This window comes from Neovison vison, chromosome 4 (assembly GCF_020171115.1).
Source record: "Neovison vison isolate M4711 chromosome 4, ASM_NN_V1, whole genome shotgun sequence".
In the NCBI taxonomy this organism is placed as follows: Eukaryota; Metazoa; Chordata; class Mammalia; order Carnivora; family Mustelidae; genus Neogale; species Neogale vison.
In genome coordinates, this window is record NC_058094.1 from 208902228 (window position 1) to 208926583 (window position 24356).

General features: G+C 38.5%; 1 protein-coding gene across 4 annotated transcripts in view; it reads left to right on the top strand.

The window, feature by feature from the left end:
- NRF1 (nuclear respiratory factor 1) overlaps positions 1-24356 on the top strand; it is a 145915-nt gene that overhangs the window by 58067 nt on the left and 63492 nt on the right. For all 4 annotated transcript variants that reach the window (XM_044246558.1, XM_044246559.1, XM_044246557.1 and 1 more), the window contains exons 3-5: positions 1368-1482; positions 4589-4715; positions 23427-23567. In XM_044246558.1, coding sequence (XP_044102493.1) covers positions 1368-1482; positions 4589-4715; positions 23427-23567 — 383 coding nt within the window. The remainder of the gene's footprint in view (positions 1-1367; positions 1483-4588; positions 4716-23426; positions 23568-24356) is intronic.

The following is a 24356-nucleotide window of genomic DNA, read 5'->3' on the forward strand; positions in this document are numbered from 1 at the left end:
TACATTTTCAAAATGTATGGTATGCTTACACAAAATTGAATGTACACTTAAGATTTGTACATTGCATTATATGTAAATTTTACCTCAAAAGAAAAAATTGTAAAGAAATATTGAACTCTAGCTAATGTTATTCCTATTCCTCTGCCTACTTGTGATCTCTGTCAAAATCTTAAGATTTTATTTATTTATTTGACAGAGATCACAAATAGGCAGAGAGGCAAGCAGAGAGAGAGAGGAGGAAGCAGGCTCCCCGCGGAGCAGAGAGCCCGATGCGGGGCTCGATCCCAAGACCCTAGGACCATGACCTGAGCCGAAGTCAGAGGCCCCAACCCAGTAAGCCACCCAGGCGCCCCTCATTTATTCTTTTACTTGCTCTGGGGCTCTTTAGAGGAGTTTATTTAAGTCAGACTAAATAACATGTAGAGAGATTTGTCTAGATTTTCAGGGAGACTTATTTTAATTGAGCCCCTAGACCATATATAACATATATGCTAGGGCAAGTGTAAGTAGTTAAACTTAATTTTCATGTAAGCCTTTCATAGGGTTTATAAATAAGGATAAAAGTGGATCATCTGCTTAAAAAGGGAAAGAAAAAAAAAGGAATGTCCTTGATATGTTGAGATTCCATGAATCAGAGACTCCAATAATTCCTTAGGGTCTACCCTTTATTTTAATAATTAGTTTCAGGGCAAGCCAGACTGACTTTTATTAACATTTTTTCTTTAGAGTGGGATAGTTTTCATCTCTTTCCTGCCAGCATGCTTTCATCAGTTTAACATTGTGGTCAACAACTCCATTTTAGGCACAATTCTCAGATATATAAGAAAAAAAAAATCCAATTAAGATAATACTCCTCCAGCTCTTCCTCTTTTGGTTACGTTGTTACTATTTGAGTTCCAAGCATGAGTGATAATCTCTGACTTCCTTAACTTGACAGTGTTTTGGGGTAATGGAAAGAGGGGCACAAGGATGGAAATGAAATTTGAAATCTGTGATTATTTTCTTTTGGCAAGCTCTTCCTCTCAGTATTGCAATTTCATCTAGCACCTCTGAGAATATCGGCTTTGCAGTATGGGCCTGCTGGCAAAACAAAACCAAACAAAACACAACATTATATAAAATTTAGCTAGTGTATGGTGGGGAGGTGTTTAAGTCAATCACTTTTTTAGATTCATTGCAAGTTTTATTGGTAAATGAAAATATTTGTTTTGAACAATAGCAAAGTATGTTGATAATATCAGGAACCTTCTATATTTACTGAGAATGTATTAGGAAATAAAGGCTACCTTTTTTGTACCTTGAATTGTTTTCTGTCTCATAGAGCTAACAGGCTTTGCCTGCTCTCAGCACATGCGTTATTATTTCAGGTCCTGTGGGAATGGCTGCTGCCGCTGCTGTGGCGACAGGAAAGAAACGGAAACGGCCTCATGTGTTTGAGTCTAATCCGTCTATCCGGAAGAGACAGCAAACACGCCTGCTTCGGTGAGGGCTCCCTTCTCCATATTGTTGCTGTTTCTCCAATGCTTCATGGTGTGGATGACAGAATTAGAACATATGTTATTAGGTACACTGAGGAAACCAAGTTACGGTCCTTGATGGCAGAATTAGACTTGAAGGTACTCCTATAGAATCAAATAAATGAAACTAGAAATGATGAACAGATGTAGAATATCACATTATTTCATTCTGAGAAAATTTTTATGCCTGCACTGTGCCAGACATTATTCTAGGTCTTGGGAATACAACTGTGAACAAAACAAATTCCCTTAAGGAGTTTATATTCTAGTAGAAAAAAAAAATAAAATAAGCACTCTGTAATATATCAAGTGATAATAGGTACTATGGAAAAAAAGAAAATGTAAGTAAGGAAAAGAGTAAGGAAAAAAAGAAAGGTTTGGGGGGATATAGTAGTTTCTCTTTTTTTTATAGGGATGATCTGGGAAATCCTTTTTGACAGGCAGCCTCTGAACAGGGAATTACTGATGTCTAAAGGAAGATCTTTCCAGGCAGGAGAAGAACAAGAGGAAAGTTTCTGAAGTGGGATGGAATGTGATGGTCATGTTTGAGGAATAGCCAGGGAAAGAATGACAGGAGATGGAGTCAGAGCAGTAGTAGAGAGCCACATCATGGGGTCGTTGGTCTAGTAGAAGGGCTTTGACTCTTGTTCTGAGTGAGATGGGAAGTCAATGAAGGCTTTTGACCAAAGCAGTGATATGGTCTGATTTATGTTTTCAGAGAAACCATCAGGCTACTGTGTTGAGAATAGAGTTTGAGTATACCAGAATGGAAGCGGGAAGAAAATGAGGTTATTGTAGTAATCCAGGCCAGAAATCATAGGGTCTTAAAACCAATATTGCAGCAGCAACGGTAATAAGAGGCGGTCATCCTGGGTGTATTTCAAAAATCAACTCCCCCCACCCCCAAAAAAGTCAACTCCAACATGATGGATTGGCTGTGGAGTGTGAGAGCAAAAACAGGAATGAAGGGGAACCTCAAGATTTTTGGTCTGATTATTGGAAGGGTTGGGATGACTCTTACTGGAAGAGAGGAGCAGGTATAGGAATGAGTGAGGATAAGGCAGATAGGTCTGTGATACCTCTTAACCATTAAGTAGAGAAACAGTAAGCAGTTGATACATGAGTCTGAAATTCAAAGGAGAGATCTTGCTGAAAATGTCCAAGTTTTAGATCTTATCTAAGACTCTGAGACTGGAAGGTCTTGGTGGAGGTCTTGACCGGAGGTCACCAAGAGAGTGAATGCAGACTGAGACCTAGAGCACTCTGACTTTTAAAGATTGGAGAGATGAAAGGAATGAGCAGAAGAGTCTGGGAAGCTACCAGTGAATTGGGAGGAAAATCAAGAGTGCAATATTCTAGAAACCAAGTGCGAAAAGCATGTTAATAAGGAGAGTGTGTGATCAGCTCTGTCAAATGCTGCTGGCAGGTTGAATAAGATGCAGATTGACCATTAGATTTAGCAACATGGAGGTCATGATTGAACTTGGCAAGAGCATTTCCAATGGAGTGGTAAAGCTGAAAGGATTGGGGTATCGTCAAGAGAGAATGGGAAAAGAAGAATTAGAGAGTGTGAATATAGACCATTCCTTCAAGGAATGCTGCCAAATTTCTCGTTTAGCATATGGTCCTTTGCTGAAGAGTTTTTTCTGAGGAGTTTGTAGGTTGTACAGAAAGATTATCATGCAGCAATAGTACACGGGGACTTAATATTTGATGGTAGCACAACGTGCATTCATACAGGATAAGAAATTTTGTCTATAAAATGTTCCAGAAGGTTTTTTTCTTAAAGTGTTTTAAATACACCCCAAATTTCTAGGTGTTTATTGGAATATTGAATCCAAATGGAGTGCCAGCCCATGTGAATGATACGTGACAAAAGCTAGAAAATAGCAGTTTATACTAAGAACAGAAGAGGAAGATTATAAGAAACTGAAGGAAAAAACCCAAAAAGTATTGATTGGAAGCTTTCAGCAAAGTGTTTATGTACCAACAAATAGGCACTTCTTCTCATTTCCTTTCATGATGGGATAGGCCAGAATAATTAGAACATGTTATATATAAAGTTTTTTTTTTTTTTTTTAATTTATTTGAGAGAGAGAGACAGTGAGACAGAGCATGAGCGAGGAGAAGGTCAGAGAGCGAAGCAGACTCCCCATGGAGCTGGGAGCCTGATGTGGGACTCGATCCCGGGACTCCAGGATCACGCCCTGAGCCAAAGGCAGTCGTCCAACCAACTGCGCCACCCAGGCGTCCCAAGAACATGTTATATATAGACATGTCTTTGCTATAAGGGGCGTAGGCATGACAGTACATACTTTTGGAGAAAGGTGGAAAACTAGATATGTTCACTTTGTTTCATTTGAATTAATTACTCACCAGTCTCTGCAAAGAGTAGACTATGTTCCCAGAGGATTATGGAATGTAGAACTTTAAAATAATGTCCCATGATTTCAGAGGAAAATCCCAGCATTTCTATTTCACCCAGTGTTGATACACTTTAAAATGCTCTTTTACTTCTTCCTCATTTGTAAGATATTACAGAACCAAGAATTATTATCTATATGCAATGAAAATCTAGAAATGACAACATTTTTGAATCAGTGAGACATAAACAATGACTACATCAGTCAAAGAAATTAGAAGCAGATCATTTAGGCCCCCTTCATTAAGCATGGAGATAACATGATAATGTCTACAAGAAAATGTCTCAGCAGTAATCTTTATTGTTATTATAAGTTGCAGTAAGAGAAAACCCCTTTAGTGTTGCTAGGATCAGGAAGAATTATACTCTCCCTGTTCAACATTGTGTCATGGCTGTGTCCTGAAGCCGACTTATAGCCAACCCTTTCATCAGTGAGCTAGTCATTGGTCTTTAGGACAAAGGTATGCACATTTTTCTGCTGAACAGGATATTCAAACTCACACTCCCCTTTTCACATTTCAGGTAAAACAACAACAACAACAACGCATCTGTTCAGAATAAATTGTCTCAAGTCAAAGTAAATTTTCTGTGTCACTCTAATTTCTCTCTTCCTTAACCGTTTTTATTCTCTTTTCATTGTCTAATTCAGGAAACTTCGAGCCACATTAGATGAATATACTACTCGAGTGGGACAGCAAGCTATTGTCCTCTGTATCTCCCCCTCTAAACCCAACCCTGTCTTTAAAGTGTTCGGTGCAGCACCTTTGGAGAATGTGGTAAGAAAACTCAGCTGTGTTCTCAGAGAATCACTCTTGCTTTCTGTGGGTTGTTTGTTCTTTTGATCCTCTGTCTAGTACTATAGCTGTTACTTCTGTCCTCCCCTCGTCTGGGGGGGGAGTGGGACTGGTTTTCAAACCGCTGTATATAGATCAAAATAAAAACGATTATTTCTATTTGTACTTACTGTAGCAAGATAGTCTATGCTCTCAGATACACCATCTGAGAGATGCCTTGTATCTGTCAGCCCAAGGTGGGGAAAGATGGTGTTATGTTTGTTAAGAAACGAACACCACAGGATTTTGTGGTGTTTTTTGTTTTTCATTTTTTAATTTAAAGTTATTTATTTATTTATTTATTTAGAGAGACAGAGAGAGTGAGAGAGAGAGAACATGAGCAGGGTAAGGGGCAGAGATAGAAGCAGACCCCCTGCTCAGTAGGGAGCCAGACAGAGAGAGTGAGAGAGAGAGAACATGAGCAGGGTAAGGGGCAGAGATAGAAGCAGACCCCCTGCTCAGCAGGGAGCCAGATGTGGGGCTTGGTCCTGGGACTCCAGGATCATGACCTGAGCCAACGAAAGACATTTCACCCCCACTGAGTCACCCAGGTGCCCCAAGGATTTTATAAGAAAATTACTGATTTATGGGAGATAATTCTAAGATGTAAACTTCATGAGGCAAACCTCAGGAACTATTTTACTGATTTCTGGTATTTGAGTTGCATATTTAAAATCTCTTGCATTTCTTTGAAGAATTTATTTGACACTCTGCTTCAATTTTGAAATACAGTTGAATATTTTGATCACCTAACTATCTGTAGCTAAGTTTCTAAAGATAGTATTTTATCTTTTCATACTTATACTAAGTGAACTACTTTTTCTCTGGCTTTGAATAACTGAATCGTTAGTAGAATAATGGTCTGTCCAGATTTAAATTGCATTTTATTTTTATTGGAATGAAGTTTATTAGCTAAAGGGACATTTATTGGATTTCTCCATATCAAATGTAGACATTTCAGGAGTTTAGAACTGATTAGTAAGCAATTGAAATTTTGTTGGTTTTGCTGGGTTTTTTTTTTTTCCACATGCAAATGTTGTGGTTCTTTTTCAACATTTTTGAATTTCGTTTTGAGTTTTACCAAAAATTCCTGAGGCCCTAGACTTAGGGTGTGTATTAGGACCTTCCCTTAGAAGAATATGGTAGAAGATTTCTAGTTCAAAATGGTGCCTGACAAGCTGTCCTTAGTGTCATGATGTTCACCAACATGAAATCTGGGCATGTCTTCTTTTTTTCAGTATCAAATATTTAAAATAATTTTACTACTACTAATAGTAATATGATTTGTGAAAAGGACTCATCTAGAATACTCAGAAAATATCTCCAAAAATTACTCTCTAAAAGGAGAAGTGCCTGGCTGGCTCAGCCAGTGGAATATGTGACTCTTGATCTCAGGGTTGTTAAGTTTGAGCCCCATACTGTGTATAGAGATTGCTTAAAACAAAATAAAAACCCAAGAAACAAAAGGAAAGTTTGAGAAACTGTTGGAGTCTTCCATACGTTATAAAAAGGGCGCCTGGGTGGCTCAGTGGGTTGGGCCGCTTCCTTCGGCTCGGGTCGTGATCTCGGGGTCCTGGGATCGAGTCCCGCGTCGGGCTCCCTGCTCGGCTGGGGGCCTGCTTCCTCCTCTCTCTCTCTGCCTGCCTCTCTGCCTATTTGTGATCTCTCTCTGTCAAATAAATAAATAAATAATCTAAAAAAAAAAAAAAGATATAGACTCTAAACAAACAGTCAAATGATAAACTAGACAGAAAAAAAAGCAGTAGATATTTTTTCATTGACTGACATTTCATACACATAGGCTAAAGAATAAATACCAGTAGAATTAGAAGCAGAATGTGTCCCATAAAACATTAAAGAGGGAAAATACCAAGTCTATATAAAAGATTTAAAAAAGAAACACAAAGTATAGAACAAAATAATATAAGTGAAACCAATTAATTCTGTTGTAGGTCATAAATATAAATGGATTAACTCCTTTGAGAAAGACAAAGATTTTCTTTCAGAGTGGAACAACAATAATCCAAACCAAAACCCAACTGTATTTAATTTATGTGACATAGTCACAGTGATTCACAGATGTTCAAAGTAGCTGCAAATGATACCATTGAAAGTGAAAGGAGGGGGCCTGGGTGAGTCAGTGGGTTAAAGCCTCTGCCTTTGGCTTAGGTCATGATCCCAGGACCCTGGCGTCCAGCCCCACATCGGGCTCTCTGCTCAGTGTGGAGTCTGCTTCCTCCTCTCTCTCTCTGCCTGCCTCTCTGCCTACTTGTGATCTCTTTCTGTCAAATTAATAAATAAAAAATCTTAAAAAAAAAAAAAAGAAAGTTAAAGGACAGTTCACAGAATGGGAGAAAGTATTTGCAAATCTTACATCTGACAAGTAACTTGAATCCATGTGAAGATCTTATAGAACTAAGCAATAAAAAGACAGTTCTATTTAGTTATTTATGTAGTATGCATGCACAGCATTAGGGAGGGGCAGAGGGAGGTTAGAGAATCTCAGGCAGGTGCCACAAGTCGTGTGGAGCCTGATGCAGGGCTGGATCTCACAACCCTGTGATCATAGCCCAAACCAAAGTCAAGAGTTTCACTTAACCAGTTGAGCCACCCAGGCACCCTATAAGCCCAATTTTAAAATGGTGAAGATTCTGTCACTATTTGAAGATGACATACTACTATACTTAGAACACCCTGAAGACTCTATCATAAATCTGTTAGAATGGATAAATGAATTCAGTAAAGTTGCAGGATACAAAATTTATATACAGAAATTGGTTGCATTTTTGTACATTAATAATGAATTAATTCTACTTCTGAAACCAATAATGCACTGTATGTTAACTAAGTAGAATTTACATAAAAATAATGAAGTAGCAGAAAGAAGAATTAAGAAAATACTTCTGCTTATAATTGCACCAAAAAAAATAAAATACTTAGGAATAAACTTGACCGAAGTGGTGAAAGACCTGTATTCTGAAAAAAATACACAACAGTGATGAAAGAAATTGATGACAACACAAATGGAAAAATATTTTATGCTCATGGATTGGAAGAGTTAATATCACTAAAATGTCCATATACCCAAAGCAATCTACAGATAATTTAAAATTCAATGCAATCCCAATTGAAATACCAATAGCATTTTCACAGAAGTAGAACAAATAATTTCAAGATTCATAAAAGACTTCAAATATCCAAAGCAATCTTGAGAAAGAAGAAAACAGCTGGAGGTATCACAATCCCAGATTTACATAGTGTTTTTTTTTTTTTAAGATTTTATTTATTTATCAGAGAGAGAGGGTGAGAGAGCAAGCACAGGCAGACAGAATGGCAGGCAGAGGCAGAGGGAGAAGCAGGCTCCCTGCCAAGCAAGGAGCCTGATGCGGGACTCCATCCCAGGACGCTGGGATCATGACCTGAGCTGAAGGCAGCTGCTTAACCAACTGAGCCACCCAGGCGTCCCCCAGATTTACATAGTTTTAATAATCAAACGGTATAGTACTGGCACAAAAATAGGCACAGAGATCAATAGAATATAATAGAAAGCCCCAAAATAAACCCACCCTTAGATGGTCAATGACTATGGAGGCAAGAATATACAATGGGGGAAGGAAGGCTAGTCTCTTCAAAAAATGGTGTTGGGAAAACTGGACCACTTTCTTATGCCATACACAAAAATAAGTTAAAAATGAATTAAAGACCTAAATGTGAGACCTGAAACCGTAAAACTCTTAGAAGAAAATATAGGCAGTAATCTCTTAATACATTGGCCTCAGCGAGCTATTTATGGATGTGTCTCCTCAGGCAAGGGAAACAAAAGCAAAAATAAATTATTAGGACTACACAAAAATAAAAAGCTTTTGGACAGCAAATGAAGTCACCAACATAAGAAAAAGGCGATCTACTGAATGTGACAAGGTATTTGCAGATGATATATCTTTTAAGGAGTTAATATCCAAAATATATAAAGAAGTTACAAGCTCAACAGCAAAAAATCCAAACAATCTAATTAAAAAATGGGCAGAGGACTTAAAACCTACAGATGGCCATCAGACGCATGAGAAGATGCTCAGCCTCACTCTTCATTAGGAAAAGGCAAATCAAAACCATAATGAGATATCACCTCTCACCTGTCAAAATGACTAGTATCAAAAAGACAAGAAGGGCACCTGGGTGGCTCAGTTAATTAACCATCCGACTCTTGGTTTCAGCTTAGGTCATGCATGATCTCAGGATCATGAGATCAAACCCCACTTTGGGCTCTGTGCTCAGCATGGAGTCTGCTTTTCCCCTCCCACCCTCTCCCCTTCTGTCCCCCCTCACTTGTGCGTGCATTCTCTCTCTCCCCAAAATAAATTAAATCTTAAAAAAAAACTAACAAGTGTTGGTGGTAATGGGGAGAAAATAGAACACCTGTGTACTGTTGGTAGCGTGTAGCCACTATGGAAAACAGTATGGAGGTTGTTGCTTAAAAAATTAAAAATAGAAATGCCATACAGTCCAGTAATTTCACTACTGGATATTTACAGAAGAACATGAAAACACTAATTCAAAAAGATACATGTACCCCTATGTTTACTGCAGCATTATATACAGTTGCCAAGATACGGAAGTAACCCATATGTCTATCCATAGAGAGTGGATAAAGAAGAGTAATATTACTCAGCCATAAAAAAATAAAATCTTGCCATTTGTGACAACATAGATGGACCTAGAGGGTATTGTGCTAAGTGACATAAATCAGACAGAGACAAGTATCATATGATTTCACTTACATGATAAATTTAAAAAACAAAGCGGAAACAGGCTCTTAAAATACAGAGAAAGAATTGGCAATTCCCAGAGTGGGATGGTGGGGGATCAGCAAACAGAGGTAAAGGGGAGTGGGAGGTACAGGCTTCCAATTATGGAATGAATAAGTCATGGACATGAAAAGTACAGCAGAGAATATACTCAGTGGTATCACAATAGCATTGTATCCTGACAATAGCTGTTCTTGTGAACGTAGCAGAATGTATTGAGTTATCAATCACCATGTTGTAACACCTGACACTAATGTAAGTTGTGTTCAGCTATACTTCCAAGCTTTTAAAAAAATGATGAAGAATCTGAATAAATATTTCTCCAAAGAAGATAGAGGAATGGTCAGCAAGCACATAAGCAGTAATGATAAATAGTTATTAGTATTAGGGAAATGAAAGTCAAAACCAGAACGAGACACTACTAAATACTTACTAGGATGATTATAATAAAAAAGGTAGATAACAATAAGTGTTGTTGAGTATATGTAGAAATTAGAACCTTCCATGCATTGCTATTGGGAATGTAAAATGATGCAGTTGCTTCAGAAAACAGTTTGGCAGGGCCCCTGGGTGGCTCAGTCATTAAGCGTCTGCCTTCGGCTCTGGTCATGATTGAGTCCCACATCAGGCTCCCTGCTCAGCGGGAAGCCTGCTTCTCCCTCTCCCACTCCTGCTGCTTGTGTTCCCTCTCTTGCTGTGTCTCTCTCTGTCAAATAAATAAATTATACCTTTTAAAAAAAAAAAAGAAAGAAACAGTTTGGCAGTTTCTTAAAAGTAGAGTCACTACATGACCCAGCAATTCTACTCCTAGGTTTACTCAAAAGAACTGAAAACAAAGCTTTATATACACAATGTCCATAGCAGCAAAACTTATGCATAAAACTTACACACATGTTCTTAGCAGCATTATTCGTAATAGCCACAAAGTGGAAACAGCCCAAATGCTCAACAACTGATGTGTGGATAAATATATTATCTATAATGGAATATTATTCGTCAGTAAGAGGGAGTGAAATACTGATAAAAAAAAAACTACAGCATGTGGGGTACCTGGTTAGCTTGGTCAGTTACGTGTCTGACCTCACTCAGGTCATGATCTCCAGGTCCTGGGATCAAGAGTCCTGAATCCAGCTGCCTGCGCAGCAGGGAGTGTCTCTTTCTCTCTCTCCCCACCGTCCACCCCCTCCACTGCTCATTTTCTCTCTGTCTCTCAGATAAATAAATAAAATATTCAAAAAAAAATTACAGCATGGATAAACCTTGAAAACATTTTGATAAGTGAAAGAGCCCAATCACAAAAGACCACATGTTGTATGATTCCATTTATATGCAGTGTCCACGACAGGCAGATCTATGGAGTAGATTAGTCATTGCCAGATTGGAAAGGTGGGAGAGAGGAATGAAAAGTGACAGCCAATGAGTGCAGAGTTTATTTTAGGGGGATAAAAATGCTCTAAAATTAGATTATGATGATGCTTGCACAACCCTACATATATACTTAAGAAGATTGAATTGTACACTTTATTTTTTTTAATTGTACGTTTAAATGATGAATTGTATGGTCTGATAGGCTGAATAATGACCCCAAGGATATCCAGATCTGAATTCCTGGAATCTTTGTGTGTTACCTTGTACGGCAAAAAGGACTTTGTGGTGATTAGGTTAACAATCTTGAGATGGGGTGATTACCCTGGATTATCTGGGTATAGCCTACGTCTAACTACATTGTCTTTATCAAAGGGAGACAAAGGGAGATTGATAAAGAAGTAGAAGATGCATTGGTAGGAGTAAAAGGTTGGATGCAGGGAAGGGGGGAAGGGGTCAGGAGCCAAAGAATACAGGTTAGAAGCAGCTAGATGAGGCAAGGAAATGGACTCTCTCCTAAAGCCTCCAGAAGGACTAGCCTTGCCAATAACCTTGATTTTAGCCCAGTGAAACTAAGAGAATGAGTTTCTGTTGGTTTAAGCCACCAAGTTAATGATCATTGTGGCAGCCATTAGAAACTAATATGTAGGATATGTGAGTTATAATCTCAATAAAGCTGTTAAAAATGTTAAAAGTAAAATAATAGGCAAAGGTGTGTCAGACAAATACCTACAAAAAATAAATCATGGATCATAGCATTAATATCAGACAAAGCCAAATCCTTAAACAAGTATTAACTGAGAACCGGAGGTAATTTGATATTGATAAACAGTATAAATTTATAATGCACCTTTTATGCCTCAAACATTAAAGCAAAGTGTGTAGATCAAAAAATTACAAATATAAGAAAAAATAAAGCATGACAGTGGCAGGAGGCTTTAATATCTTTATCAGATTAAGGAAGAAAATAATAAATATTCTTATTTTATTTTATTCAGGGATCTGAATAAAAGAATAAGGTTAATATAAAATATGTATGCTAGCATTGATATTGTATAAGGAGAGAATATATCATATTTGAAAAATTACATGAATGGGTTATAAGACTTGACCAAATATATTATTAGGCCCCAATGAAGATCTTAATAAATTGTAAAATGCAGAAATTATACAGGCCATATGGTTGGGAGGTTTTTGGTCCAGGAAACTACTTCAATTTTGTTTTTCAGCTAGAACTACAGATCTCTCTTTTTAAAAATTGAAACATAATTAACATGCTGTGTTTTATTAGTTTCAAGTGTGTAATTCAGTGATTTGACAATTCTGTACATTTCTCAGTGCTCATGAAGATTAAGTGTACTCTTAACCCCTTTATCCATTTCAGTCACTTCTCCCCTCCTGCTATGCTTCTGGTAACCAACAGTTTGTTCTCTGTATTAAAGAGTCTAGTATTTTTGTCTATTTTTCCTTTGTTTATCCATCTGTTTTGTTTCTTAAATTCCACATATGAGTGAAATCATACCATATTTGTCTTTCTCTGACTAACTTATTTCACTTATCGTTTTACCCTTTACATACATCCATGTTGTTGCAAAAGGCAAGATTTCATTCTTTTTTATGGCTTAGTAATATCCCATTATATATTCCAGTATTATAATATTCTATTATGTGCTTATGTGTATGTACATATATACACAAACCACCTCTTTATCCATCCATGCATGATGGACACTTGGGTTGCTTCCATATCTTGGCTATTGTAAATAATGCTGCAACAAACTTGAAGGGTACATATATCTTTTCAAATTAGTGTTTTCATTTTCTTTGAGTAAATACCCAGTAGTGGCCATATTTTTCACCACGATACAAAATATTTTGAGCTTAATATCAAAAGATAGACAGGAAAAAGTATTCAGCCACATAGTACATAAAAACACTTCTTAATTTGTAGACTTTAGATAATATAAAAGCAAAACTTAAAGGTTTCTGTTTGAGCTGGTTCTCAAAGGAATATTCATTACCTTAATTTTTTTTATTTCTTTTACAAGAAAGATGGAAAAGAAATAAACATCTAATTCAAGAAGCAGGAAAGGGAATAAGATGAGTCTAAGAAAAAATAGAGTAAGTAAACGTGGAAGTGGAAAAAATTAAGGAGTTTGTGAGCAGAAAAAGTAGAATTGTTAATGTTCAAGAAATGATACTATGAAAAGTCCAATAAAAAAGAAAACTTCTAGCATGCTAGTTGAGGAAAAGGGAGAAGAAAGCAAATATATAGTCTTAGAAATTAGATGAGTTATAGTCACAGTTAAGGAAAGATTGAAACTTGTAAGGAAATGCTGTGCATTAATTCTGTTTTTACAAATTAAGAACCTCAACTAAGTGCACAGTTCAGTAAGAAAATAAAATAACTAAAGCATATGTAAACCTCAGTAGAATAAACATGTTCAAAACTGAAAAAGTATATCCCTCAAAGGGGACACTGCTCTGATACTTTGGGTAACTCCTCTTAACCTTCAAGATACAGAATATAATCTTAAAATATACTAATATTCAGAGTAGTATTAAGTAATTAGAGCCCATTGTTTATCATAATCAGTATGCAATGTATTGCATATAATCTTGTTAATAGTTAAGGGGATGATTTAGATGGCTAACATTTATTGAGTGCTTACTATGTTCTCAGTATAGTTATAAGCACTTTGTATAATCTCATTTAATAATTTTAAAACTGGTACTTGTAGGGACGCCTGGGTGGCGCAGTTGGTTGGACGACTGCCTCCGGCTCAGGGCGTGATCCTGGAGTCCCGGGATCGAGTCCCACATCAGGCTCCCAGCTCCATGGGGAGTCTGCTTCGCTCTCTGACCTTCTCCTCGCTCATGCTCTCTCTCACTGTCTCTCTCAAATAAATAAGTAAAATCTTTAAAAAAAAAATAAATAAATAAAACTGGTACTTGTATTTTGTCCTCCTGCCTATAGCTGTCATCTTCCTTTTTGCTTTTATAGCTATAGTCTGCTGAGAAACTCTAGAAAAATTAAAATTCAGTAGGGCTGTTCATCTTTGAAATAATAGATTTCAGATTCATTTTTAATTAATTTATTTATTTTTTAAGATTTTATTTATTTATTTGACAGACAAAGATCACAAGTAGGCAGAGAGGCAGGCAGAGAGAGAGGGGAGGAAGCAGGCTCCCTGCGGAGCAAAGAGCCCGATGCGGGGCTCGATCCCAGGACCCTGGGATCATGACCTGAGCCGAAGGCAGAGGCTTCCCCAGGACCCTGGGATCATGACCTGAGCCACCCCAGCGCCCCTAGATTTCAGATTCAAGATTGTCTGTTATTTTAAGAGTTTGTTGAAAGAGGGTTGGAAACATTACTGGTCCTTTTAATAGTTAATGCTGAATTTTTTCTTGTATTTTAGGGCTCCATTTATTTTTCCATACTGTGTTTTGCCCATATTACTTTCTTGTCCACAACTGGAGTGTATGGCAAGGCACTGTAAACAAAACTAAGTCACTCACAACAAATGGAAAAAATGTTTTCAAATTAGTAACAGAAATTGCAATTTGTTGAGTATTTTAAATATGTACTTGTTTTCTGCTAAGCACTTTATATTTATGATTTTTACTTAATCATCAAAATAACCCTATGATATATATGTTATTATTTGTGCTTTACAGTTGTAGGAATTGAGGGTTGGGAGCTTAAGTATTTTGTTCAGGATCACATAGTAAGTAGCAAATTAATGATTAATGTTCTTTTTAAAGAGCTGTCAAAAATTAATAAAATTATGAACAGATGAATAACAAAGACCCAAAGATATGTTTGAATATGGACTAGATATTAGGTGATACTAAGGAATTCTGATATTTTTGTAGGATGTGATCATTGTACTCTAGTTATGTATGAGAATGCCCTTATTTTTCCAAGATGCATGCTGAAGTATTTAGAAGTGTTGCAGTGTCTGAAATATACTTTAAGTGGGGATGCCTGGATGGTTCAGTCAGTTAAGTATCTGCCTCCAATCTCAGGATCCTGGGATGAAGCCTGAAGTCAGGCTTCCTGATCCGCAAGGAGTCTGCCTGTCCCTCTCCCTCTGCATGCACCCCCCCACTACCCGCACCAGCTCGTGCTTTCTCTCTCTTTCAACTAAATAAGTAAAATCTTTTTAAAATAATAATGAAATAAAATATACTTTAAGTGGTTAGCCCAGAGAATATCGTGTGTGTGTGCGTGTGTGTGTGTGTGTACAGATGGCAGATAAAGTAATTATGCCAAAATGTTGACAATTAATGAATCTGGGTGGTGAGGGTAGAAGGATTTATTTTACCGTTCTCGACATCTTTCTGTATATTTAAGTTTTTTCATATAAATTCATAATTTCCAAACACCCAAAGACAAAAGAGAAGACGTAAATGGAAGGAGGAAGTACAAATGTCAAACAAAATTTTCAAAGAAACGGGAATTAAAACAGAAAGCTACTTTACACTGTGAAAAAGATGTACAGTTTACAGTGTTGGCATGTGAAACAGGCAGTTTAAATTGGTGTAATTTTCTAGAGGGCAGATTGGCAACCGGTATAAAATGTGCCCCAGATGTATACTTTTTAACTCAACTTCCTTTTGAAATTTTATCCTAAGGAAATAATCGGTCAAATGAGCAAAGATGTATGTACAAGTATATCAGTCACTGTATTCTTTATAGTATTTTTTTAAAAAAATTCAGAATAACCTTAATGTTCAAAGATAAGGGATTAGTTAGATAAATTGATGACTTGTGCAGAGATAGGCCTGCTACACTGCCTTTAAGTATGATGACATAAGTCTTTCTATTAACTTTTTCATGTGGAGATGATGATTAAGTGAACAAAGCAACTTACAGAACCATACATAGAGTTTGGGCCTGCTTTAAAAGTAAATCTGCATTTTATACATGTTTATGGAATTGTTGAATGGAGAGGATTGTTGTAACTAACATTTGTGTAATAAAGCAGATTTATAAAACTTAGAAGTAAACATATTCTCAATAATTCTACCAATAACCTTGAGATGTAGGCATATTACAATTATTTGCATTTTGGAAGAGAATACAAGCTCAAACAGGTTAAGTGATTGGCTCGAGATTCCCCAACTTCTTTTTCTTTTAAAGATTTTATTTATTTATTTGACAGAGAGATCACAAGTAGGCAGAGAGGCAGGCAGAGAGAGAGAGAGAAGAGAGGAAGCAGGCTCCCTGTGGAGCAGAGAGCCTGATGTGGGGCTCTATCCCAGGACCCTGGGACCATGACCTGAGCCGAAGGCAGAGGCTTTAACCCACTGAGCCACCCTGGCACGCCCCCCGCCAACTTCTGAATGGTAGAGCTGCTGTCAAGATTTGGGTTCAAGGTGATAGAATATTACATCTCCCATAGGTTTGTCCAAGGTATTAAATATGGGGTTTCAAATTTCATTTCATTTTCTTAGTCCTTGCTTTCTCTTCTAAAAGGGAACAAAAGAAGCCACCTTCCGCTTCTCCACAGTGCTGTGCGTACTTACTACTGATGTGCTTTTATTTGTATGATTATTTGATTAACTTCTATCCCCAGCTAGATTGTAAGATCTGAGACAGGAGGGACTGGATCTACTTTGTTCTCCATCATGCTCCCAATACCACACATTGCCCCTGCCATGGGTACTTAGTTGCTGAGTAGCATTTGTTGCCTGAATAAAGCATCTTAAACGTTTGGCAGCACTCAGCCATGCAGATTTGGCTTCTAAGTTATGATCCTGCATTGGATCTCAATTGAGACCTTGAGATGTAAAGAACTGTAAAGTTAGCTAGTGTCATTCTTTATAGTGCTTGTCCCAGTTTCTAATTATACTTTCATTTTTATGATAATTTTTGTGTTTGTCTTCTCTGCTAGATTGAAATATGCACAGTAATGGGACACTGTGATGGATACATTTGCTTTCCGATTTGTCCCCAGCTCTTCTTAGCACAGTGGCTAGCATAGAAGAGATGAATAGTATTTGTTTGATGGCTGGCTGGCTGGAGGAACTACTGGGTTCAGAGATCACGTATGCCATTTATGTATTTGTAATGTGAGGTAGGGAAGTAACCTAAAACTAGCTGAACTCTCAGAAAGGGCCTTTGACTTGAATGTATAATGAGATTGCCTTATTTAGAAACTCAAGATTTCTTTAAGTTGCTTGGGATCTAGCCTCTTAGATCTAATATTCTCTGAAGGTTTTGTTTGTTTGCTTTTTAAAGATTTTATTTATTTGTCAGAGAGAGAGAAAGCACAAGCAGAGGGCGCTACAGGCAATGGAGAAGCAGACTTCCCACTGCAAGGAGCCCGATGGGGGCCTCGAACCCAGGACCCTGGCACCAAGACCTGAGCCAAAGGCAGCCGTGTGACTGAAGGAGCCACGCAGGCATCTCTCTTTGCAGTTTAAAACCTTTGTTTCCTTAAGCCTCAGCTTTTTAAAACAAAACAAAATAAAATAAAAAGTTAAAGGACAAAAAAAAAAAAAAAAGTTAAAGGACCTCCGGAACAACTCCATTGGGTGTTTTGGCCCTTTGGAATATCCTTCTTAGTGAAGGTGTGGCTCCCACCTAAAAGGCAGCATTGTTAACATTTAGACAAGCGAATTCAGTTTTGCCCGTGGGTTGGTATTAACTAGAGTGGGCACATATAATTAAAACCTCCGCATTTGTGAAAACTGTTTTTAAGTTTTGATTTTTTGAGTAGTTCCCCACATTGATTTTTCCTATATGTGACTCACTGTCCTCATGTGCAAAATAAGGATAATACCCACCTCACTGAGGAGCAGTAGAAATTAAAATTTATTATCATCCCCTATATGTGTTTATAGAGAGCTGGCATGAAAAGCATTGGCAAATAGTAGATTTTTTTAAGCTGCTGTGCCCCAAGGGCATGTTCTTGGCTTACTGCCATAGCCGTCTTCTGTAGAGTTGGTAGGAATAGGCCTAGAAATATTCTATTGAGGAACAGAGGGAGAATTTCCATCCTTTTCCAGAAGAACTTCAGGAGTTTCTGGAGGTGGAGCTCTTTCCTCTGAGTCAATAATCCGTAGCATTTGGATGGGGATATGCTGGCTATGACTAACCAGTTCTGCAGGTACAGAAATTAGTCACAGGCACAGAGGCAAGATGTAGCTCTGGCATTTTCACCAGCTTCTTTGAAATCATGTTTCAGCCTTCAATTCTTCTTTCCCAGTAGATGAGTGGACTCTGGAGTTGGTTATGATTTCTTGTTCTAAGTCATTCAGTTTTTTATAGAGGTTTTTCAGAATGTCTTCAAGTTACAGAAAATATGGAAGCATATTTTAAAAAATAGTAAAGTAAAAAATGCAATATGATTTACTCATATATGGAACTTAAGAAAACAAATGAACAAGAAAATACAAATGAAAAGAAAACAAACAAAAAAGAGACAAACCAAAAACAGACTCTTAACTATAGAGAACAAACTGGTGGTCACCAGAGGGGGATGGGTGGAGAAGAAGTGAAATAGGTGATGGGATTAAAGAGAATATTTATCATGTTGAGCCCTGAGTAATGTAGAGAATTGCTGAATCACTATGTTGTACTCCTGAAACTAATAGAACACTGTGTTAACTATACTGAAATTAAAATTTTAAAAAATAGCAGGGGCACCTGGGTGGCTCAGTGGGTTAAGCCTCTACCTTTGGCTCAGGTCATGATCTCAGGGTCCTGGGATGGAGCCCCGTATCAGGCTCTCTGATCATCAAGGAGCCTGCCCCCCCCCCCACCGCCTCTCTGCCTACTTGTGATCTCTGTCAAATAAATAAAATCTTAAATAAAATAAAATTTTAAAAACAGTGAAATAAAAAAAATTCACTCATTTACATACTCAGCAAATAACTAACACAATTTGATACAAAATATGAGATAAGGAATCCTTCTAAGTCCAGTGAGGCTTCAAGGTCCAAAACTAAGGATCCAGGGGGTTGAGAGGAAAATTAGACATCTGGACAGTGGCAGGAGACAAAAGAGGCTGACACTGGGGCTGAAGAGAGACTAGAGTGAAAGCCAACAACTTCATGGGCCATATAGCCTGTGGCCTGGCTCAGTGCCAGGTGTCCTTCGGGATCGTGGGTCTGAGGGCAGCTCTGCATTGGGGGATATTTTTACATATCTGAGATGATAACATATTTTTAATCTCAGGGAAGCATATAGGTAAGAAAAACGTTTTTGATCTTTCACGGGACCTTTCTGAAGACTCGTCTTTTCTGCAGGAAGGCTTCAGGCACACAAGAATTATGGTATCTTGTCTGGGACTGGTTTTGCAGCCTAAGGGCCCATTGGTATTATAGTGGTAGCAGCCAATTCCAAAATCCACAGCAAGCCGGTTCCATGCCCAGAACTCTAAGGGCTCTTATAAATACCCTGAACACCCTCCACCTCTGGTAATTATGAGAATTTGTTACTGTATCATCTGCACTGTCTGAGTATGTGAACTATTTCAAAGCACATGTTAAGTAATGATGGTGATGTCACACACTGGTTGTATATGGTATGTGTAAGAATATAAGTGATCATTTGATTTTGTAGAAATTTAAAGAAGTAAGAGAATTATGACAAGAAAACTTAGGAATTTTTCTTACAGGGAGTTGAAATTGGGTTGGGCCTTGAAAGATGAATAATTTTTTTATATGAAGCAGAATTAAAGGCCCAGAGGTAGAAAAGAACTTGCAGAAGTTAGTGAAGAAACTGAGTAGCTAGGAGGGTGTCATTCGCGTCGTCTCCAGGCTTGGGCAGGCACAGCTGTGGCCCCACTGGGGGAGTATTGGCAAAATGGGAAATGATTAGAAAGGTGGAAATGCTGGCCGGAGAAGTTTGGACTTCATCCTATGAGAAGGGGGCACCTGTAGAAGTGGTTTTGAGAAAAAAGATAAATGATATCAAAGCTGAACATACTGGCTTTGGAGCTAGTTAAAAATTAGTATGATTTGTAGCCATTAGCAATATGATTTGGGGAAGTCACTTAAGTTTATTAAGCCTTGTTTTTCTTAGCTGCACAATGGGTATACTAGTATTTTCCTTATAGAATTATGTGAGGATTAATTAAGACAATGTATATGTGCTTGACACATAGTAAGTGCTCAATAAATTGTGTTTGATTGTCATAAGCCAGTATTTCAGATATATATATATATATATATATATATATATTTATCATACAGCTCCCAAAGGGGCTTGGAGTTTTTATTACATACTTTTTTTTTTTTTTTTTAAAGTAATCCTTGTGGCTCAGTGGCTTAAGCCTCTGCCTTTGGCTCAGGTCATGATCCCAGGGTCCTGGGATCGAGCCCCGTATTGGACTCTCTGCTCATCAGGGACCCTGCTTCCCCCCTCTCTCTCTGCTTGCTGCTCTGCCTACTTCTGATTTCTCTCTCTGTCAAATAAATAAATAAAATCTTTAAAAAATAATAATAATCTCTTCATCCAGTATAGGGCTTGAACTCATGACCCGGAGATCAGGTGTCACATGCTCTACTGACTGAGCCAGCCAGGCACCCCGGAGCTCAGATATTTTATAAATAGCAGAGGCATATAGGGTGAATTGGGGGAAAAGAGATTGGTAGGCAGACCAGCTGAGTTTGTTTTTGTTTTTAAGTGATTTTTAACTTTGTAAAACCAGTTAGTTGACAGTGACATGGGTATGAAGTAACAAAGGCATAAGCTGTGGTTTTGGAATAGAAGATAGAAGTTGGAAAAACAAACCTCTCTGTCATCAGGTTCATGACATTATCACTTACAAAGACGCACCATTATTCGTGTACCATGAAGACAAAAACATTGACAGACTCTAGCACAGCGCTGATCACTTAGAATTTTTATTTTATGCTTATTAAAGAGCTCTTTCAAGCTTATTTAGACATAGATTTTAATTGTATTGCATTTTATGTAGTATCAAAAAAGGAAAGTGAAACAAACCGATATTCCTAAAATTTCTTCACTTCCACAGCCCAGTAACTCTGAATAACTTCTTGTTGCAAAGTCATCATCGTCTGTGACATTTCATGTAGTATTGTCCTCTCTGCCATCAAGAGCACGAGCACTGCTGCATGGTTTTATTTATTTATTTATTTATTTAACAGATGGAGATCACAAGTAGGCAGAGAAGCAGGCAGAGAGAGAGGAAGCAGGCTCCCTGCTGAGCAGAGAGCCTGATTCGGGGCTTGATCACAGGACTACGGGATCATGACCTGAGCTGAAGGCAGAGGCTTTAACCTGCTGAGCCACCCAGGCGCCCCAAGCTGCATGGCTTTAAAGAGCGCTCTGCTATTGTCTCTAGAATTTTCCAAGCTGCAACAAGACTGATGCTGGTGTTTCTTGATCTTACCAGAAAGATCACTGCAGAGATTATCGAATTGCAACCAAGACTCAACATTCCTTTCTCAAATGGTTTGTTGATTGAAAAGGCGAGGGGTTGCATTCATGCTCCTAGAGAGAACAGCGGTGTTCATAGATGTGCAGACTGGGACAGCTGGGCCTCAGGTTGCCTCATCCACAGCAATTTCAAGACGTATCTCAATTTCAGAGAAATGTTAAATGAGAAAGAATATGCATCTGAGGACCGCTAAGTCAGAAAAATTGAAACACTAGCTTGATCATTCTGGGAAAGTTTACCGAGCAACCTTAAAAACACAGTGGTCACAGCTGAAGTTATTTTGTTGTAAATTACTTGGAGAAATGCTCTACCAGCAATTTTTTTTTTTTTTGAAACTCAAGATATTTTTAAGGAATTAGGTAACACTGATAAGTTCAGCAAAACGCCTGGATACAAATTCCTAGAATTTTACTGATCCATAAAAATGGCCAAAATTGTTTGAAACTGGCTAATGTAATAGTAATAATCTAATGCTTCTAATGCTTTCCTGTCTTTGAAAATGCCAGGTATTTCTAGCATGGTGAAATTTATTTTTATACTATTATCATTAACTCTTTCTACAGGCCTACATACTGATATAATGGTTTAACCTGATAAATTAAAGTTCAAAGACTACATCTGGGCTGGTAGCATAAAAACTCTACATATGATACAGAAATCTAGAAAGCAGAAAATAAAAGTCCTTAAAGTTGGCATGGCAGCACCAGTTGCTTATGTTACAGTAAATATATTGGCAATGATTTCTGAAACTTTCTTTTGTGTTAGAAACCAGGCTAAAACTGAATCTCTAAGATGATAATGATTAAACATGTTTGTACTGTTTCTCTGTCATCCCCTTCATTGTTTACGTATTTGGAAGGTTCTCCAACTGCAAAAGTTGTACTTTGTAGGCAACAGTAATTTTCACTTTTCCACACGGTTGAGATGGATTATGGGAACTGTTCCCTTTTAATCATCATAATGAGATATTTCTAAGAAAGTTTGTCCTGATTGAGAGTCCAGTTTGGAGCAGAAAACCCAGGACTTAATATTGTCGTAATTTTTGGATACCTCATTTTCTCTTCCCTTTTTTCTAAGATAATGGCTGGAGCCCTGAAAGCAGGTTAATTTCCTATCCCATCTTGTTATATTTCCACAATTCCATGGCTGCTTTTTTATCCCCTAAGGTGTCCTTATCCCCTCTGTATTCTTATAAGTGAATGAACCCATTATTGGTGGTTGTAGGATCCCATGTCTGCCTACCATTTCTGCTCATCATGGAGGAGTGTGTGTATGTACAAATGTGCTGCTCTTAAGTTCTGTCTTTGGAGAGACCTTTCACTAGTAGTGGAAAGAAAGGAGTCAGAACAATGATTCCTGGGTCAGACCTGGGTATGTCAGAGCTACAGAGACATCATGGATTTGAAGGCTACCTCTGTCACCAGAGAGGACCAGAAAGGAGGAGGGCATGACTGTGGGGTTCTCTCTGGCCCTGGGCCTTGCTGATAGTGGTACCTTTTACTCCCAGCTACAATATAGACGGCTTGTTTCTCCCCCCCAGTGCCTTTTAGCTCAGCCTCTCGAGCACTTGAGTCACCTGTTGGGTATTCTGACCTTGCAGGAAAATAGTGGCAGGTTCATATAGGCTGCTTAGAGTTTTAGAGACATAAGTCCCTGGTGATCTTGGAAGTGATTTTGGTAGTGAACTATCACAGCTAGGTTTTATCAAATGGCCTGGGAAATTCAGAATAAAGAACACCATTCCTATTAGATCTGGAACAGGTAATGGGGTTGGCGTTGAATGAAGAAATGTGATTTTAACCAAGAAGCGGTATTTCTGTAAAACTTTTCTGTCTGGCTCCTTTCTACTGTTATTACCTGCAATTTCATCATCTATTCACTTTAATTCTGTACAGTGTGATGTCTTTGGGGCCAGCGGGTATTTTTGTCTGCTAGTTGTAGAAGTGTTTGCTCTTAGGGCTCCACCGTGGCTGAGGGAGGCAGCCCCACCCCCTCCCCGGTTGCTTGGCACCAGCCCTCCCTGGTTGTTGGGCATCTTGTTTACTGCTGCCCTTAATTCCCTGCAGGTGCGGAAGTACAAGAGCATGATCCTGGAAGACCTGGAGTCCGCCCTGGCAGAACACGCCCCCGCGCCACAGGAGGTTAACTCCGAGCTGCCACCTCTCACCATCGATGGAATTCCGGTCTCTGTGGACAAAATGACCCAGGTAAGGGGCGGGAAGTGAGGAGGAGACAGAAAGACAAGTCGCCCGGGTGTGGGCGGGCCTTCTCAGTTTTACGCTTAGTGATACCAGCAAGAGAGAGAGATACAGGCTGGGGTCTGACAGCGTCTGGCAGGGTAGCAGCCTTGGGGTAGAGAATGTAGCCTCAGAAGAATGCTCTCCTCCATGGTTGGCAGTTCTTTCCTTTCACTTGGGCCCTTGGGTTCCATAAAGAAACTCGTAGCTCGGAATTGGTTTGCTTGGACAGGTGACTGTCAGGACTTTGATGAACCACCACCAAGCAGGGCAAGTAAACTGTTAGTCTTTCGGGCTAAGTTGCTCCTCTTTCTAAATTCTGAATACCACCGCGCTGTCGCCAAGGAAGGTTCCCCTCTCTGGGGAATAAGAATGGAAAACTCAGGATACCCTTCTGAGTCATTGCTTCTCTCCTCTTGCTTTGACGAGGGAAGTCAAGATGCATTTAGCCTGATAAATCAGCATTGCTCAGGAATTTTGCTGAGATTGTCCATTTTAAGTATCTCAGCTTTGAAAGTGATAGCTTAGGCAAGATCATATGCCCTTTTTATAACATATTTTCCTACCTTATTTCTTTATTAATGTATTCCTCTCTTGCTAAACCCAGTTGTGGGTTTTCTTATCTGATTCAGTCTTCCAGCAGCATTTAACACAGTTGATTATTCCCTCCTTTAAACACTTCCTGCTCTCTCTTTCTGCCCGCACACTCTCCTGAATGTCCTCCTGCCTCGCTCTCAGCTTTTCTGCCGGCTCTTCCTC